This window comes from Phyllopteryx taeniolatus, chromosome 7 (assembly GCF_024500385.1).
Source record: "Phyllopteryx taeniolatus isolate TA_2022b chromosome 7, UOR_Ptae_1.2, whole genome shotgun sequence".
Classification (NCBI taxonomy): Eukaryota; Metazoa; Chordata; class Actinopteri; order Syngnathiformes; family Syngnathidae; genus Phyllopteryx; species Phyllopteryx taeniolatus.
In genome coordinates, this window is record NC_084508.1 from 30,679,083 (window position 1) to 30,699,442 (window position 20,360).

Sequence of the window (20,360 nt, forward strand, 5' to 3'; positions counted from 1 at the left end):
ACGTTTTATTGTCATGAACATGCATGCATGCACACGAAATTTGTTCTCTGCATGTTACCCATCACAGTGACCACATACACGTTAGTGGAACACACTGGAGCAGGGGGCAGCTGAAGCGCCCGGGGAGCATTTTGGGGTATCAGTGTCTTGATAACACCCTCAATTTCAAGTTTCATCCTCATCACTTAATCTGAGACTCTTTTCACCTCCAAGTCATTCTTAGCTAACTCTTCTTTTAAAATTATCCCTACTCAATTTCTCTTCCCATCTACACCATGGTAAAATAATTTAAACCTTGCCCCTAAATTTCTAGCCTTACTGCCTTTCCACCTGCTCTCCCAGCCACACAATATATCAACCTTTCTCCTAATCATCATGTCAACCAACTCCCTAGATTTTCCTGTCGTAGTCCCAACATTCAAAGTCCCCACATTAAATTCTAGGCTCTGTGCTTTACTCTTCTCTTCGTCTTCGACCCAAAGTAGCTGAATTTCCACCGGTGCCCTGCAGGTTAATGGTGCCAGGGGCCGACCTTGTTAAACCGGGCCACAACCTATCCGGTATGGAATTCTTTCGATGAACGCTCATATTTGTTTGGCAACATTTTAAGCCGAATGCCCTTCCTGACGCAACCCTCTGCAATTATCCGGGCTTGGGACCGGTCTACAGTTTGCACTGGCTTGTGCCCCCCATAGGGCTGCATTTACAACATTTAAAGTAATAAGGACGTTAATTATTGCAAAAGGCGGCACGGTGACCGATTGGTTAGAGCGTCAGCCTTACAGTTCTGAGGACCCGGGTTCAATCCCCGGCCCCGCCTGTGTGGAGTTTGCATGTTCTCCCCGTGCCTGCGTGGGTTTTCTCCGGGCACTCCGGTTTCCTCCCACATCCCAAAAACATGCATTAATTGGAGACTCTAAGTTGCCCGTAGGTGTGAATGTGAGTGCGGATGGTTGTTTGTTTGTATGTGCCCTGCAATTGGCTGGCAACCAGTTCAGGGTGTACCCCGCCTCCTGCCCGATGACAGCTGGGATAGGCTCCAGCACCCCCGCGACCCTAGTGAGAAGAAGCGGCTCAGAAAATGGATGGATGGATGGATTATTGCAAAAAAAATAAATCCATATTGCATTGTGGGAATCGCTCTGCTTGGCATCATGCATGCTTATTTTCGTTAGCATTAGCAGCTAGCTTGGTGAGTGATCATGCAAATAGTTTCACGGTGGGCTGGCCGTCCGCTGTCTGAGCTTCCGTTACATTAGTCTGGTTTAGTCAGTGCAGTGTTCTCAAGAATCAGTCTTGTACTGTATTTCTTTTTTCACTTTATTTACCAATCGATCAGCACACAGCTAGCATCTATTCGACAGGAAACATTCTTCTTCTTGTCCCTTTCTTTTTTACGTAATATTTTTACATGGTGCCCCCAAGTGTTCCGACTCAGATACCACAGTTGGATAAAATTGTTGTCACGATGCGATGGTATTCATTTGAACTGGACCCAGAAGCAGGCAGAGGCTGAAGAAGTTTGTGGAGAATGGTTTATTGTGAAGGGAGTCGGAGGTGGATCCTGGCGGTTTGTCGAGACAGGGAGCGTGCGGAAGGCTGTGGCATGAGCAGGTGGATGGCTTGGCAGTGTAGTGGAAGAGGTCAGCAAGGCGGGGAACACGGAAGGAGCACTGAGGACAAGGAAGAACATGGAGGTCAGAAATATTGCGAGGACTGGCGTAGCTTACGTTTAAGTTGAGAGCCGCTGTACCACTGGTGAACGTTAATACACTGGCCGTGGAGTCTTGGACCTGGCAGGCTTAAATGCAGGTGATGATGAAGGCTGATTGACAACAAGTGTGCGGCCAAGTTCGTGCTGATTACTGGGGAGAGAGAGAGCGCGAGAGAGAGCGATTTTAGTGATCGGGAACCAACCAATAAAGCGCGGAATGAGTTTGCGGGATTCCCTCTGCAGTGGGAGGTCACGGGAGGAAAGCCAAACAGTCAGACCCACCTTGTACTCAGGCGTAGGGGAGCGACGAAGGTCAGCGAGCGATTTATTTCTCTCCGCGGACCAAGTTAAGGCCGCCCTGACGTCCTTCCCAATGGACTGAACCCTCTTTAGGTGATCCCATACCGCGGGAACCACTACCGCATGCTCCTGTTCCCTAAATAATGGAGGTTGGAAACCGTAGCAGGCCATGAACTTAGACATACCAGTGGCGGAGCTGGTGAGGGAGTTGTGGGCGTATTCAATCCATGGGAGGAATGAGCTCCAGGAGGTGGGGTTGCATACGGCAACGCAGCAAAGGGCCGACTCCAGGGACTGCTTTGCCCGCTCTGTCTGCCCGCTGGTCTGTGGATGGTATCCGGAAGACAAGCTGGCTGCTGCGCCCACCGCTTTATAGAACTCCTTCCAAACAAGGGAGGAGAACTGAGGACCTTGGTCCGAGACGATGTCGATGGTGATTACGTGGAGTTTGAAGACATGATTGTCAAGGAGGTTTGGCGGACTCTGTGACCAAACTCTCACTTTGCCAAGTGCATATCCAAGGGCACACCCTTGCTGCGGTGACACGCCCAGCTTGGCGCAGAGCGATCTGCCAAATTGGTAAACTCAGTCCACAGTCTTGCGCTTGCTCAAAAATCAAGTTACGCTAGTTTTTAAATGCTCGAGCGCAGCTGTGCCGTCAACAAAATAGAGCCCATTGTCTTAATTCTGAAGAGGGGTGTTACATTTCCAGAATAACACTTAGGTAGTTCTGCCATCCATTTTCTGTACCGTTTATCCTTACTAGGGTCACGGGCGTGCTGGAGCCTATCCCAGGCATCTTCGGACGAGAGGCGGGGTACACCCTGAACTGGTTGCCACCCAATCGCAGGGCACATATAAACAAGGAACCATTTGCACTCACGTTCACACCTACGGGCAATTTAGGGTCTTCAATCAACCTACCACGCATGTTTTCGGGATGTGGGAAGAAACCGGAGTGAGAAAACCCACGCAGGCACGGGGAGAACATGCAAACTCTACACAGGCGAGGCCGGGATTTGAACCTTGGTCCTCAGAATTGTGAGGCAGTTGTGCTAACCAGACGTCAGATGTGCTAACCAGTCGTCACTGTGCCGCCAGAAATATTAGATTTTCAATACAATACAATGTATATAAGACCAACAAAGATGCATTTGCTGTCTTAATGGTAGTGCGCTTCATGGGGGCTTGGTTCTCATTGTATACCATGTAACTCGAAACCTGTCTTGTTGTCTTATGTCCTCCTTCCTGGACCAGAAAGTGTCCAACTAACATACAGTCGGAGTGACAAACAGATTCAAGCATGCTAAATAAAAGCAACATTTCATATTATATTCAAAACTTTAATTCAGTATTCTGTGATAGTATTGTACTGAGTAAAGACCGTTTCTGATAACCCATTTCTATTTTACTCATGCAGACCATGGCAGAAATCAGGTAGAGGAAGGCCATGCCAACAAGACGGCTAAAATGACCATGTTCCCTGGTTTGTCAGCTGTCCAAGGGGGGCAGAATGGAGGTGTGATGGACACCAGGCCTCTATTACACAACAAGCTGCTAAAGAAAGATCAGAACAGGAAGACACACAGCTTCAAGGTGGAGTTGGTGTCAGAGGGAGCCAATATGGATACGCAGAACTTCTCCCTGGAGAACAAAAGGGAGACTGAGTATGTAAGTCAAACCCAATGAGATGTCTCCGAAAAAAAATCTGCAAATGAAGATGCGCTGGTACTGTTAATGTTGTTTTTGAAGTAGCGAAGTAATGGTTCAAGACTTTGTTAATCTCATTTGGTAATACCTTTTCTCATTTGACAACGCGTGGTTTGCTGCGTTTTTATTATACTATATACAAACATTCTTGTATTGTTTTCAATGCAATATGTCTGAAAACTTAAACTGTTTTAGCTGCAGCCTCCAATGTTATTTCCTAATCAGATTTGATTTAAGATCTAATAAATGCCTTTGATTTAAGATTTGAATATTTTTATACCAGCACTGTTTATGTTGGCGCTTGGCATTCCACTGAAATAGATGTGTATTTTCTCCATGTGCGCTGAAGGCCTGCTGCACACTGCGCGATGTGGTCGAACCCGACTGGACTGGACCGTCGAATAAAAACAACAGTTGCCGATGCACATTGAGCGATATTTATGGGCGCCCTGAACAGCGAGCCTGTATAGGCGTTTGATGCTGTATATACCGTTTGTTGTATTTTATCACATTTCTTAAACCATAAAAAGATAGATTAATAGTTAAGGAAGAAGCTGCTTTCTAAGACAGAGGGGATGGGCGAGAATAAAAGTGAGAGTGTGGCTATTTTAAAGGAGTCTTGCTGATTCCATACATTTGAATGTACAGTACCAAGCTCACTGCAGTGGGTACGGAAAGTATTCAGAACCCCTTACATTTTTCACTCTTTGTGATATTGTAGCCATTTGCTAAACACATTTAAGTTCATTCTTTCATTAATGTACACACAGCACCCCATATTGACAGAAAAAAACGGAATTGTTGAAATTTTTGCAGATTTATTAAGAAAGAAAACTGAAATATCACACAGCCATAAGTATTCAGACCCTTTGCTCAGTAGTTAGTAGAAGCACCCTTTTGAGCTAAGACAGCCATGAGTCTTTTTGGGAATGATGCAAGAAGTTTTTCCACCTTGATTTGGGGATCATCTTCCATTCCTCCTTGCAGATCCTCTCCAGTTCTGTCAGGTTGAATGGTGAACGTTGGTGGACAGCCATTTTCAGGTCTCTCCAGAGATGCTCAGTTGGGTTTAAGTCAGGGCTCTGGCTGGCCATTCAAGAACAGTCACGGAGTTGTTCTGAAGCCACTCCTTCGTTATTTTAGCTGTGTGCTTCCGGTAATTGTCTTGTTGGAAGGTGAACCTTCGGCCCAGTCTGAGGTCCTGAGCACTCTGGAGAAGGTTTTTGTCCAGGATAGCCCTGTACTTGGCCACATTCATCTTTCCTTCGATTGCAACCAGTCGTCCTGTCCCTACAGCTGAAAAACACCCCCACAGCATGATGCTGCCACCACCATGCTTCACTGTTGGGACTGTATTGGACATGTGATGAGCAGTGCCTGGTTTTCTCCACACATACCACTTAGAATTAAGGCCAAAAAGTTCTATCTTGGTCTCATCAGACCAGAGAATCTTATTTCTCACCATCTTGGAGTCCTTCAGGTGTTTTTTAGCAAACTCCATGCGGGCTTTCATGTGTCTTGCACTGAGGAGAGGCTTCCGTCGGGTCACTCTGCCATAAAGTGATGGCAGAGTGGGGGGGCTGCAGTGATGGTTGACTTTATAGAACTTTCTCCCATCTCCCGACTGCATCTGTAGAGCTCAGCCACAGTGATCTTTGGGTTCTTCTTTACCTCCCTCACCAAGGCTCTTCTCCCCGATTGCTCAATTTGGCCGGACGGCCAGCTCTAGGAAGGGTTCTGGTTGTCCCAAACGTCTTCCATTTAAGGATTATGGAGGCCACTGTGGCGGCACGGTGGCCGACTGGTTAGAGCGTCAGCCTCACAGTTCTGAGGACCCGGGTTCAATCCCCGGCCCCGCCTGTGTGGAGTTTGCATGTTCTCCCCGTGCCTGCGTGGGTTTTCTCCGGGTACTCCGGTTTCCTCCCACATCCCAAAAACATGCATGAATTGGAGACTCTAAATTCCCCGTAGGCATGACTGTGAGTGCGAATGGTTGTTTGTTCCTATGTGCCCTGCGATTGGCTGGCAACCAGTTCAGGGTGTACCCCGCCTCCTGCCCGATGACAGCTGGGATAGGCTCCAGCACGCCCGCGACCCTAGTGAGGAGAAGCGGCTCAGAAAATGGATGGATGGATGGAGGCCACTGTGCTCTTAGGAACCTTAAGTGCAGCCGCATTTTTTTTTGTAACCTTGGCCAGATCTGTGCCTTGCCACAATTCTGTCTCTAAGCTCTTCAGGCAGTTCCTTTGACCTCATGATTCTCCTTTCCTCTGACACGCACTGTGAGCTGTAAGGTCTTATATAGACAGGTGTGTGGCTTTCCTAATCAAGTCCAATTCGAATAATAAAACACAGTTGGACTCCATTGAAGGTCTAGAACCATCTAAAGGATGATCAGAAGAAATGCGCAGCACCTGAATTAAATACATGCGTGTCAGACCAAAGATTCTGAATACTTATGGCTGTGTGATTTTTTTGCCAAGGACCAATCAGAGCAAAGCTCTTTTACATTTTTAAAGTAAGAATAAGAGCGATCCAATCTTAGCAAAGCTTATTTACATATTGGCGGCACACTGGCCGACTGGTTAGAGCGTCAGCCTCACAGTTCTGAGGACCAGGGTTCAATCCCCGGCCCCGCCTGTGTGGAGTTTGCATGTTCTCCCCGTTCTCTCCGGGCACTCCGGTTTCCTCCCACATCCCAAAAACATGCATGAATTGGAGACTCTAAATTGCCCGTAGGTGTGAATGTGAGTGTGAATGGTTGTTTGTTTGTATGTGCGCTGCGATTGGCTGGCAACCAGTTCAGGGTGTACCCTGCCTCCTGCCCGATGATAGTTGGGATAGCTTCCAGCACGCCCGCGATCCTAGTGAGGAGAAGTGGCCCAGAAAATGGATGGATGGATGGATTTACATATTGAATATTAATAAGAAATCTGTCCATCTCAATTGCCAGGAATTTTGGACCAACTAGAGTAGCTTGAAAAAAGGCATGTGGGCATTTCCAACCCAAATTATATTGTAAACCCAATAAAAGGACACAATAATAATAATAATAATAATTATGGCATGGGACCTATAGTAAAGTGTTGGATAGACATCGACAAGTTAGGATAACGTTATAGTACAATGTTTATGAGTGTACAATACTAATGTCAGCGGGATACATTTCATTTTCTCTACAGGGCCCATGTCGACGGGAGATGGAAAGTATCCTAAATAGTCTCAAAATCAGCAATGTGCTCAACCCAAGAGGCTTCCGGATACCCAACTGTGACAGAAGAGGCTTCTATAAGAAAAGACAGGTGACTAACTCTCCCAGTTTCAACATCACTTTTCCTCCTTCTCAAAAACAAATAGACATACAAATAGACCCACCACATACCTGAACACTTCTAAAGAATCCTCACTAATTACTCTCACCCAGCCACACATGCACAATCCGCCTTTTTTGCTGCTCTGGTTGCCTTGACAGCCACATCAACACTATATTATCTGAGTGACTACAACCATGTATTACTCAAGTCACTGCAGCCATCTGACTCATGCCTCACAGGAAATGAGGTCGGTCAGGTGTGTGGGAGAATGTGGGGGGTAGGGATGTAAGAATGTGGTTTGGGAGTGTGTGTGGCATGATAGCTGTGGCGGCAAGGGAATGTATGGATGGCGCTTGTTTGATGGCGGTAGTTTCGGTGTAGGGAGGTGTGGGGTTCTCTTGGTGAGGCAAAAAACAAATGGTGGTTTAGATTTTCTTGTCTGTGGTATAGACTTGGGCCACCCAAAGTCAACCCATCTGTAAGGTAGTGGCAAGAAAACAAGGACGCTAAAACATGTTGGCAGAGGCCTCTTTTATACACAAATTGTACCATTTAACTCATTCACTGCCAGCCGTTTCCTGAGCAGGGAACCCCTAGACTGCCAGGCATTTTCGAGCATTTTCACTGATTTTCCAAGCCCCACAGAATATATATATATATATTCTCCTCCTCTACCGTTTGCTCAATAGTCCAGGTTTTTATTACCTTGCGCATAAAATCTAGCAAAGTTTTATCCACATCTTATTTTATTCTTCTGTTGGCAGTGAATGGGATCTTGGGAAATGTTTGTCTCTTCTCATTGTCTCTTGTACCCCGCCGGCCCGGCCCCTCCTTCTTATTTGAAGCTTTCAATTACCTTTTTTTGTCTGCACTGTGTACTGGAATGGGAGTCAAACGTCTGCTGAATGCGTAACCTGTAAGTTTTTAAAAAAATACATACGATTACTAGAGAATACTTTTTACTGATGTGTTTTGCAAGGGTTAAAAAAAACATGACTTTTCTTCTTCACAATCCTAAAAGACGGTTGACTCGCGGGTGTTGAATTCCTGCAAGATGGATGAAATGTAAAATTAAAATCATTACTGGCAACAGATGTTAAATTGTAATGTGAACTAGTGGGACTAAATTATGTTTTTATGTAACAAGGATTGAAGGAGCGTATTTGCTCGCTAAATGTAGCTAACGCGAGCTGCAAACGAGTTACCTTTGTCGTCGGACTTCGTCGATCTTCATCGGAGGAAGCTTGCCTGGCTATCCAAAAGGGAGTTCACTATCTGACGATTCCAGATCCCATTAATTCAAATCCTGGTCGGCCGACGATCAGCCAGCAAGCGGCCGAGAGCATCTCGCCATATGTATGGCCAGCATTTTGCGCGATACTTTTGTTCCAAAGCGATCGGCTCGGAGCATCATCCATTATTCCCCGCATGATCTAAAGCGTCATTCCTGTCGGTCGCAGGAATATTTTTCTTGCCTTGGTGCAATAAATTTCTATTACCGAAAGCGGTTTTTATTTATTTATTTTTATTTTTTTTTCATTTTGTCTTCTCTCATTCCCGCAGTGATGTTTGTCTCTTCTCATTGTCTCTTGTACCCCGCCGGCCCGGCCCCTCCTTATTCGAATTCTTCCTCTGAGGGAGGCACCTCAAGGCATTGTTGGCCTCTTCAGGGTGCCATTTCTCATTGCAGTTATCCAGAGGCTTGACAATTACACATAAACTGCACAAGACCCTCCCCATCCCCGTTAAAAAAACACCATTGACGTGTAGATGGATTCTTAATGACGGCGTTGTTTCTGTTCTATTGTTTCCAGTTTTCAGTGGTACCCTTTTGTCGGGGCCCAAAAAAACTGAAAAACAAAAACAAAAAAAAGTTATGGAGTGTCACATGTTGCCAGATACCGTAATTTTTCGTGTATAATGCGCATTTTTGCCCCCCAAAAATTGTCAAACGTCAATAGTGCGCATTATACATAGGTATAGGGGCAAATGAAAAAGACTTTCACATTTTATCAATGTATGCCGCCATCTAGAGGTTATGAAAAAGCTGTAGACTTTCATTATAGTATGCCACCGAGAGGTTATGAAAAAGGTGTAGACGACACTTTCATTCCAATATGACAGGGGTACATATGACTGCATATATGTACAATCGTGCTCGTAAGTTTACATACCCAGGGAGAATTTGTGAAATATTGTTTTGTTTTTGTTTTTTAATACGACTGATGACTGAACAACAACCATCATTAATTTCTTTATGGTTATGTTTTGTTTAATGTTAATGCTTTTCTGAAATGCTTGACAGTTTAATTTAAATTCCATTAAAATAAAATTAAATATGTTTCGCCTAGCCCTTCATGTTTTCTTAAAAGAATTGTACACATCTTACAAATCCTGCCTGGGTTATCAAACATATGAGCACAACTATGTGTTTTCTCATTTACTAAATAAAAGTAAGTAGTACTTTAGTAGTAAATAAAAAGAAAGTATTGTGTGTTCAAATAAGGTGTTTAACTTCAGAATAATTCAAAAAAACAAACAGATAATACTTCATGTTTTGATCATATTGGTAGAAACAAAATCATGCATTGTAAAAATGCATTATACATAGGTTAAAGGGTTTTCCAGAATTTTGAGGTCAACTTTGGGGATGCGCATTATACATGGGTGCGCATCATACACGAGAAATTACGGCATATGATGGTTTGAACTCCAAGTTTTGTTTGACTTTTGAGGCATATTCCTTTCAAGGATTTTTTTTAGTCCACTGAATTGGTATTGGAAATGGTATTCTTTGGTATTTTTAGTCTTTAAAATGCTATACAAAAGTGAGAATTTTCTTATCCCTGATTAATACTGGCGGCACGGTGGGCGACTGGTTAGAGCGTCAGCCTCACAGTTCTGAGGACCCGGGTTCAATCCCCGGCCCCGCCTGTGTGGAGTTTGCATGTTCTCCCCGTGCCTGTGTGGGTTTTCTCCGGGCACTCCGGTTTCCTCCCACATCCCAAAAACATGCATGAATTGGAGACTCTAAATTGCCCGTAGGCATGACTGTGAGTGCGAATGGTTGTTTGTTCCTATGTGCCCTGCAATTGGCTGGCAACCAGTTCAGGGTGTACCCCGCCTCCTGCCCGATGACAGCTGGGATAGGCTCCAGCACGCCCGCGACCCTAGTGAGGAGAAGCGGCTCAGAAAATGGATGGATGGATGGATGATTAATACTGTGTTTGATGACCTGAGTGGAGGAGGGTATCAGGAAGGAATGACTCGACAAACTCCCAAATCCAGTTATTCTTATTTGAAGGATTTCCGTGAACAACATCCCATTCTGAAAAAAGAATGAGTCACTCCCGGAAAGCAGCATGATTGAGAGATCAACACAAGCCATAACAGACACACACATAATAAACACAAGCTCTCATAATGTAACATTGCCGTTTCCCAAAGTGTTGTTTCATTCTGTTTTGTAAAATGTCTTCCCTGTCTTTTATTCAATTCTGTCAACAAATATCCACCAGGAATCTGTCAGCTCCGGTCATAGTCTATGTGTGTGTACCAGAGTGCCAACCTTTATCACCCTTTACTTATTTTAGAGGGTTGGTGGGGTGTAGAGTGTTAAACCCATCCAAGGGAATGTGTCTTCACGGTGTGTTGCAGATTTATGACCGGAAACACGATGAAAAGGAGACCGTGTGAACCGTCTAGGGTGACAATACTGTGAAAAGAAGATTGGGCAGGGGGTGGTGTGAGGGGAGATTTCTAGGAATGGTCTTTCTGAGAAAAGGGCCTAACCATGCAAAGAGATTATTTAAACTTCATCTAGAAACATTTCTAATTTTTGAAATTTTATTTATGTATGTTTTTTTTTAGTTTATGAGGGTTTTATATATACACACACACACATATATACGGACATACACAGTATATAGTTTATAGAAGGTGTGGAACAGATTTTTAAAAACGTTCAAAAGGTTTGGGTCGACTTTTTTGGATCGGTCCGTGTGTGTCCTGTTTAGTTCCTAAGACGTGTGACTCTTTTTATTCCTCATTTACATTTATTTAGAAGTAGTAGGCTTACGATGGTACTACTGCATCTTTACCTCGCCATCACAAGATCTCTGGTACATATACTGTAACTGACAACTTGGAATTACAATGTAAATTGCTATGTTCATGAGTGGTTTTGCTTATCTTTGCTTCACCCGAGACTACGCAATGCTAGCATGCAGTGAGCTAGCCTTTAAAAAGTGGGAGACATAAACACGAGCTCTTGCAATTCCGACACCGTTTACCTGATTTGGATGTTAATACTGTCAAATTACTGCGATTGGCTGGCAACCAGTTCAGGGTGTACCCCGCCTCCTGCCCGATGATAGCTGGGATAGGCTCCAGCACGCCCGCCACCCGCGTGAGGAGAAGCGGTAAAGAAAATGGATGGATGGATGGATACTGTCAAATTAAAGCTGAAAGTCTGCAGTTTAAACACATCTTGTTTGTTTAATTTCAAATCCATTGTAGTGGTGTTTAGAGCCAAAAAGATTAGAATTGTGTCCATGTCCAGTATTTATGGACCTGACATAATAATCACTCCTCCACCCCTATAGGATATGAATTATGAAATATGTCAGTCTATATGCATCATACAGGAACTGGAGGAACAGTTAGAAAGATGGAGGCATGCACTGGAAAGAAGAGGAATGAAGATTAGCCGAAGTAAAACAGAATATATGTGCATGAATGAGAGGGGTGGAGGGGGAAGAGTGAGGCTACAGGGAGAAGAGATAGCAACCGTCCAGAGCAATGGTGAGTGTGGTCAGGAAGCGAAGAAACGGGTCCAAGCAGGTTGGAACGGGTGGAGGAAGGTGTCAGCTGTGTTATGTGACAGAAGAGTCTCGGCTAGTATGAAGGGCAAAGTGTATTAAAGTGGTGAGGCGAGCCATGATGTATGGATTAGAGACAGTGGCACTGAAGAGACAACAGGAAGCAGAGCTGGAGGTGGCGGAATTGAAGATGTTGAGGTTCGCTGTCTGAGTGACCAGGTTGGATAAAATTAGAAAAAGCTCATCACAGGGACAGCCAAGGTTCGATGTATTGGAGACAAAGTTAGAGAGAGAAGACTTCGATGGTTTGGACACGTCCAGAGGAGAAATAGTGAGTATATTGGTAGAAGGATGATGAGGATGGAGCTGCAAGGCAAAAGAGCTAGCGGAAGACCAAAGAGAAGGTTGATGGATGTCATGAGGGAAGACATGAGGGCAGTTGGTGTTCGAGAGGAGGATGTAGGAGATAGGCTTACATGGAAAATGATGACGCGCTGTGGCGACCCCTAAAGGGACAAGCCGAAAGGAAAATATGAAAGAAGAAGTTATCATGGTAATGCTTGTGTTATCCATATTTAGGTAACGTTGAGGAAAAGGGCACTGTGCTTGGAAGAAGCCATAAGGTAACATGAAGGCATGCACTGGAAAGCAGAGGAACGAAGATTAGCCGAAGTAAGACAGAATATATGTGCATGAATGAGAGGGGTGGTGGGGGAAGAGTGAGGCTACAGGGAGAAGAGATAGCAAGGGTGGAGGACTTTAAATACTTGGGTTCAACTGTCCAGAGCAAAGGTGAGTGTGGTCAAGAAGTGAAGAAACGGGTCCAAGCAGGTTGGAACGGGTGGAGGAAGGTGTCAGGTGTGTTATGTGACAGAAGAGTCTCTGCTAGGATGAAGGGCAAAGTTTATAAAACAGTGGTGAGGCCAGCCATGATGTACGGATTAGAGACAGTGGCACTGAAGAGACAACAGGAAGCAGAGCTGGAGGTGGCGGAAATGAAGATGTTGAGGTTCGCTCTCGGAGTGACGACCAAAGAGAAGGTTGATGGATGTCGTGAGGGAAGACATGAGGGCAGTCGGGGTTCGAGAGGAGGATGAAGGAGATAGGCTTACATGGAAAAGGATGACACGCTGTGGCCACCCCTAACGGGACAAGCCGAAAGGAAAAGAAGAAGAAGAAGTCAGTCTATATTCATCATACAGGACTTATTTAATACATTTACGGTACTGGAGGCATATATCAGTGCTGCTAGTAACATAAATATGAAGCTCATTCACATATGATTATCATCAGTTGACATTTGTTGAGCTTGTTTAGTTGAATGCAAAGCTGATATAGCTGCAAGAAGCTCCAATTATGTCAAAATAAACAAAGAAATACTTGCAATGGTTTAAATTGTGGGCCCTGACTCTATAATCTATGAAAGTTTAACTATGGATGGATATGGATGGATGAATATATCCAAGCAAATGCAACCAGCACGCCACTGAATGATACAGTTATTGTTGTCAGTCCAGTTTTTTTTTTTTTTATCTATCGGGCTGAAAGTGTTTTATATATATATATATACACACATATACACATAGGCGGCATGGTGGGCGACTGGTTAGAGCGGCTGCCTCACAGTTCTGAAGTCCGTGGTTCAATCCCCGGTCCCGCCTGTGTGGAGTTTTCATGTTCTTCCCGTGCCTGCGTGGGTTTTCTCCGGGTACTCCGGTTTCCTCCCACATTCCAAAAACATGCTTGGTAGGTTAATTGAAGACTCTAAATTGCCCGTAGGTGTGAATGTGAGTACGAATGGTTGTTTGTTTATATGTGCCCTGCGATTGGCTGGCGACCAGTTCAGGGTGTACCCCGCCTCTCGCTCGAAGATAGCTGGGATAGGCTCCAGCACGCCCGCGACCCTAGTGAGGAGAGAGCGAGAGCGCGTGAGTAACATGATTTATTTGATTCAAAGTTTTAATTAACTGTCAGTGTGTTTCTTATCTATGTATTGCTGGTAATTTGAGTGCCTCAGGAGACGCCTTAGCTGTGTTAGTCTACCTTGGCCAAAGAACAACCTATTTTTAGCTGCAGTTAAATGAATTGCTCCAGTATCCCAGTTGAGGCCATGCATAGCCTGTGCTGACCCATTCATTACACCCATCAGTCTCTAACTTTCTCTCTTCCTGTCTGACTTCCACACACACTTTCTCTCTAGTATTGATTTTAGGGAGCAACCATTGTGCCGGTCTGCCTTGCTTGCACTTATCCACTCTTCTTTGTTTTCGTCAGTCCATTCCATTATTCTGCCCTTCCACCCACCTGGCTTTCCCTTACTTGTTTGGCCTGGAATCAGCCTGCAGAGGTTTGTGAATGGGACAACAATTTCTGCGGTTCTTTGTGTACTCTTTCAGAGTTAGTGTGTGTGTGTGTTAAGAGGAGGAGAAAGAGGCGCGGTGGCTTGAGGATGGCAGCCAGGTGCCTGTGTATCCATATTCTTCCTTCCATCTTCTCCCCCTCAGTCCTGCCAGGGCTGACTTATTGAGCAGTCAGATTTATTTCCCTTTTGTCAGAGGGATGTGTCCAAATGTATGTACCAACCACAATAGCTTGATAATAACTAGTCAACCCTTGAGGCTACAGTATTTTAACGCTGTCTCTCTCACATGCTCTGTTGCGTGCCCAGATTTTTAACTGAGCCCTTGTTCCCTCTCACTGGGCCATGTTAGCTGTTTGTATGGTGGGCTATCATGTAACATGTCTAAGAATATAATTATACAAATACGCATTTACATTAAGTTATTTAGTTATTTAATATTCAGTGGTTCAACATTCAATGTTGTAATGTGAAGAGGAGATTACATGTGCCTGGAAGGTGAAATAAATTGCTTTCAGCAATTTTTTCACACCACCTTGGTTTTATATGGGTAAATGTCTCCCATGCTGAAAACGTCTGCAGGTTTAAAGTCCTATTTTCAAAAAGTTATGGCTGACTTAAAATAGTAAGGGCAATCCTTATTGACAGAGCAAATGCTGGTAGCCCACTGAAATACACTTCTTGCGTAATGGTAAAGACAGAAGTGCTGAACGGTAAAGATATAAACCCTGCAGATCCAAGTGCATAAATGATCCTAATTGCACATTAAACCCATTATGCTCTTGTCTTTAGACAATCATAATAATGGTAAAGACATGCAATTTATCAGACACTTTCACAAATGAATACATATTCATTCATATCTCAGAAATAACACAATCTATTTTGTTTCTGCTATGGTGTATTTTGTGGAAAAAACATATTAAGCAATCGTAGAAAAATCCTATATATCCAAAAATGTAATAAGCATCTTCAGAAAACATATTGAAAATCATGAAACTTTATTTGGGCCACATATTGGTAAAGACCTGTTGGCATTAAATCTTTGAAAAATATTACTTTAGAACAGTAGTGTCAAACTCATTTTTGTCGCGGGCCACATTGTTGGTAAGGTTTCCCTCAGAGGGCCGTTCTGACCATGAAACCATATAATTGTTTCATTGCCAGATCATAGTATTATATCTACACAACAAAATGATGGATAACTAGTTTTCAAATCAGAGGTCAAAGATAATAGTTTTTTCAAATATTGTTCAAGTTACTGTAAAAAAAGGGTTTGGCAAAAAAAATAAAAAATGTTGATTATATGTGGACCCCAGGAAGATTAGCAAACTGCTACGGCACAAGCTAAAGGGGATGTTGGCGGAGGCTGTTGCTTGAGACAGCCACTGATATTTTCACCAGACACCAAAAATAGTCAATATCCAAAGTAATTTAGCATATGATCGCCACCACCTGCTGAAATTGCCATCATCCAGTCATTTTTAGTTCGTAATTACGACGGCTGCCGCTGAGCTAACTAAGCTAGCTAGCTGTAAACAACAAATAATGGCGGCGTCCGTTCGAGCCGTCTTTATTTTTCGGGTTAGACTGAGAACAAGCCCATCGCCAGATTTACTTCAAACTTCACAGAAAGCAAGAATAATAATAGTTAATCAAGTCCATATAGTTTTCTATTGTCCTATAAACGTGTGCTTTCCCACGCCGAATATATGGTAAATGGACTGCACTTATATAGCGCTTTATCTACACCATCACAGTGCCGAAAGTGCTTTACAAAGCCTCACATTCGCAAGGCGCTGCCAGGCCCACTGGGAGCAAATTAGGTTTCAGTGTCTTGCCCAAGAACACTTTGACACGCGGACAGTCTACCCACTGAGCCACCGAATAAAATTTTTGCAGTTAGATTTGCGTTGTAATCACCACGAGGAACATTTTCATCTTTGTCAAAAGTTCAATTAAACACTAGCGTAACGTCCATAAGAATCTGAAAAGTATTCCTGTAGACGTCATTACCCCTCATTAAATAAGAGGTCCGTCGACGTTCTTTTCGTCTTTGTCGTTCGCCAGTCACTGTCACTTTTTGCAGTCAGATTTGCGCGGACACAACCACAAGTTCTTCGACAATGCGTTTTCATTCAATCAACAACAAACAGAGCTTCCACAATTTGCAGTAACAGTTTGCAAGTACAGTACCTAAAATGCACAAGCGGTGCATAAGTAGCCATGTGGCTCTTTTGAAACTGGTACCTGATTAGCCGACTGTCGTATCCCCACACCCGCAACCGTGAGTACTGTATAGTTCATAGAAATAAGAAGATGCTGCTCATGGAATTACGTGCACATGTTTGGCTGATGCCGTTGTGTGGGCTTCAAATTGATCCTACGGGCTGGACGAAATTGCTGCGCGGGCCAGTTGTGTCTGCTTTGGAATTATTATTTTTTCTTAGAAGCAATGATTACCATGTGAATGATAACTTCTGCCAATAATTCAAATAGCCACACGAGCAAATTAAACAAAATGATTTTTGAAAGGAAATTCGGGGTGAGTATGTCTTTACTGTTATCGATCAAATTAAAAAGGACCCATAAGCTTTCAGTCACTTTGCACCTTTTCCTAAGCATGCTTGTAGCTGATACCTCTATCTATCAAAATGTATGTATTGGTCAAATGTCATTTACTGGCCATAATCATCAAAAGCAGTCATACATACACCTACAGTATATTCTCACAAGGTCAGTTATTCTAGGGCATTCCGAAACAAGTTGCGAGAACACTGCTGTTACACTGTTGAAGGCTAGCTGTGAGTAGCAATTAGAAAAGCTTAAAGATTCGAACCAGAAATCATCACAACGTGACCATTGAATAACTGTTGAAATCATGTGGAATGTAATTAAGCAAGTTGCAAACTCAACAGGGTGCCACTCAACAGTATTTGATGATACATCAAGTGCTCCTCTTAGCTCTCTGTATTAGAATGTGTATTAATACATATGTACATGTTGTTGACTGAAGCCCTAATGAAAGGATTGCTTGAGATGACTGCTAATAGTTCACAGATGAAAGAGAGCTTGAGTGGAAATTCAAAGGTAGCCAAGCAACAGGGATGCACACACACATACTATGCTTCCTCTCCCTTCTGTCCCTCTCTTTGTTTTACAAACACAAACTGAACGACACCCACCCACCCGCATATATGCACGAACACACACATTGACACACACACATTGAGGGTCATCATTAACCAAGGCAGAGGAACGCAATTTTAAGCTCATCTCGTCCGCCGGGTCAGTTCGAAAATAGGCCACAGAGTTGAGGGCACCTAGAGAGGTTATCGAGGAAGGGGGTCGGGGTTTAGGGGGAGAAGCAGAATAGAGAGTTTGAGGGAAAAGGAACAAACGCGGAAGGTGAGTGTAAACTGAGTTAACCTAAACAAAAATGCTCACCGACGTTAATGTATGAGAATGGGGCATGTTGGGCTGCGTACTTGCCCCCAGACTGCTGCAGTAGTTGTTGGTTAGGTATTTTAATAGGGCTGTGTCTCTATAAAGATGCCTTTGATCATGCACTTAGTCTGCATGAGCATGTTGACAACACAGGAAACAGACACCTGGTCACACTCTAAAGCCCGACCGAATATGTGACTCAGTGTCGCTGCACAGCCATTTACTGTGTTTCCAAAAAGTACTGTGAAGATTGGGGGCCTGTTTACATCTGATAAAGTTTCTGAATCCCTAATACACTTTTCAAAGATTATGACATATAAAGATTATGAAATAAATCATATAGAACCAGATATCTTCCTTCATGATACGTTTTTGAAGGTGGTGCCGCTGACTCAGTTGGCTTCCAGGTGTCATGAGCTGTGCCCTGCAGTTCTTTTGTTAGGGCTTGGGTGGCGCTTTGCGCCCCTCTCGCCCTCTCTCTCTCCCTCCCTCGCTCTCTTGCCAGTAATCAGCACCACCTGTCATCAATCAGCCTTCATCACCACCTGTATAAAAGCCTGCCAGATCCAAGACTCCACTGCCAGAGTATTAAAGTTCTCATGTGCTACGCCACTCTTTGCTATACCTTCCTTGTCTTCAGTGTTCCCCGCCGTGCTGACCTCCTACACCACGCCGCCAAGCCATTGGCCTGCTCACCCCACCGCCTGCCGCACGTTCCCTGTCCCGACAACCTGCCAGTACGCCCAAGGGATCCACCATGATATCCTCTTCAATAAATCTTTCACCACAACCCTCTCAGCCTCCGCTTGCTTCTGGGTCCAGAGAAAAGTTATACTATCGTATCGTGACAAAGAAGGAATTAAACCTAAGCTTGTGGTAACAGCTACAAAAGCTAATACAGGAGTAGCTACAGTCTCAGAGAGCAGTGACAGTGAAAGTAACTGTTCTGACTCCAGCATCATCTCACTGTCAGACATGCATGCTGCCTTTTCAAGGCAACCGCTACCTAGTCGCAATAATAAGGAGCTACTTAAATCAAATCAAGTGCAAGAAAGGTATGAATTTCTATGCTCTTCCCTGATGTATATTAACCCTAACCCTTTTTTTTGTCACTCAACATGATACATTAAACACAAAGCAGAAACTGATTTTACCGATCAACAAATGTACAAGCTAAAGACAGTGATGTCCAAAATTCGGAAGCATGTCCAGTGGTTCACTGCCACTGTCCTGCAGGAGGGCTATCGTCAGACTCTTGCCCAAAAAAGGGAAATTGCAAGAGATTATTTTTTTTTTTGTAATGGCATCCTGTGTTGCTCATCTGCACGGGCTACAAGATCCGTTCCAAATCTTTGGCCAGCTGCCTGAGAATAGCTATGGTGGAAGTCGTCCACTGGGATCAGACGTGTGTGTTGAGCAGCTCGATGGTGGAAAACTACCTAATTCGAGATGTTTTGGAAGTTTCCTGCTCATTGGTTTAGAACACTGGCTTGGTTGGAGTAGATTAAGAAAAGACATTTGACTGCACTGAAACACGATTCCTCTGGGAGACCTTGTCAAGGTTTGCGTTTAGTGCTGTTTTCATTGCTAAGATCCAGGTGTTGTACAGGGACATTGAGGGTATGTTCACTTGTGTGCTGCTTTAAGGTGTGCATAGAGGCGTACGGCAGGGTCGTGCACTCTCTGGGATGCTCTGTGCATTCTCCCAGCAACCCTTCCTTCAGAAAATCTGTTCTTGCATTTGTGGCTTTTTTTTTTTTTTTTTTTTAAATAGTTTTCAAATAACAGTTGTATCTGCTTATGCTGAAGAAACAGAAATATTCGGTTGAAATAAAATGGATTAGCCAAATCAGAGATTTATGACCAATTGGTCATATTACTTTAAATTAATATATTTCCTTTTAGCGGCACGGTGGGCGACTGGTTAGAGCGTCAGCCTCACAGTTCTGAGGACCCGGGTTCAATCCCCAGCCCCGCCTGTGTGGAGTTTGCATGTTCTCCCCGTGCCTGCGTGGGTTTTCTCCGGGTACTCCGGTTTCCTCCCACATCCCAAAAACATGCATGAATTGGAGACTCTAAATTGCCCGTAGGCATGACTGTGAGTGTGAATGGTTGTTTGTTCCTATGTGCCCTGCGATTGGCTGGCAACCAGTTCAGGATGTACCCCACCTCCTACCCGATGACAGCTGGGATAGGCTCCAGCACGCCCGCGACCCTAGTGAGGAGAAGCGGCTCAGAAAATGGATGGATTGATGGATGGATATTTCCTTTTTTTTATGCCATAATTTCCCCCATTAATAATTGTTTTTGTCATCAGAAACAGTCAATCATTTGTTTTTACATTTCAAAAAGGGATAAACAGATGGGCCTCAATTGTCACTAATTTTGGGCAGATATTGGCCACAAGGATTATAGTGAGCCGGAGTTTAGCCAGGCCCAAATAATCGTGTAATTCCCTGTGCACATCATACTGAGTTCATAAAGTTGCCACTCTACAAAACCTGGGTCCCCGTGGGCCATTTTAGATTACTGCTAAGGTGCATATGTGTACTCTTGTCTTTTGTGTGTGCAAATGCATTATAGTACAGTACAGTCTTCACTATATGCAGTATATGGCATGTGTCTGGGTCTGGGAAATTGCAGGAGGCCCGGTGGGATACAATGTGGTCATATAGTTTCTTAGTGAGCATTTTATT

The 20,360-nt window shown here is 44.0% G+C and overlaps 1 protein-coding gene across 1 annotated transcript in view; it reads left to right on the forward strand.

Annotated features, from left to right (window-relative positions):
* igfbp3 (insulin-like growth factor binding protein 3) overlaps positions 1–20,360 on the forward strand; it is a 29,841-nt gene that overhangs the window by 5,176 nt on the left and 4,305 nt on the right. The window contains exons 2-3 of the mRNA XM_061779401.1: positions 3,435–3,685; positions 6,907–7,026. Of these exons, the coding sequence (XP_061635385.1) occupies positions 3,435–3,685; positions 6,907–7,026 (371 nt within the window). The remainder of the gene's footprint in view (positions 1–3,434; positions 3,686–6,906; positions 7,027–20,360) is intronic.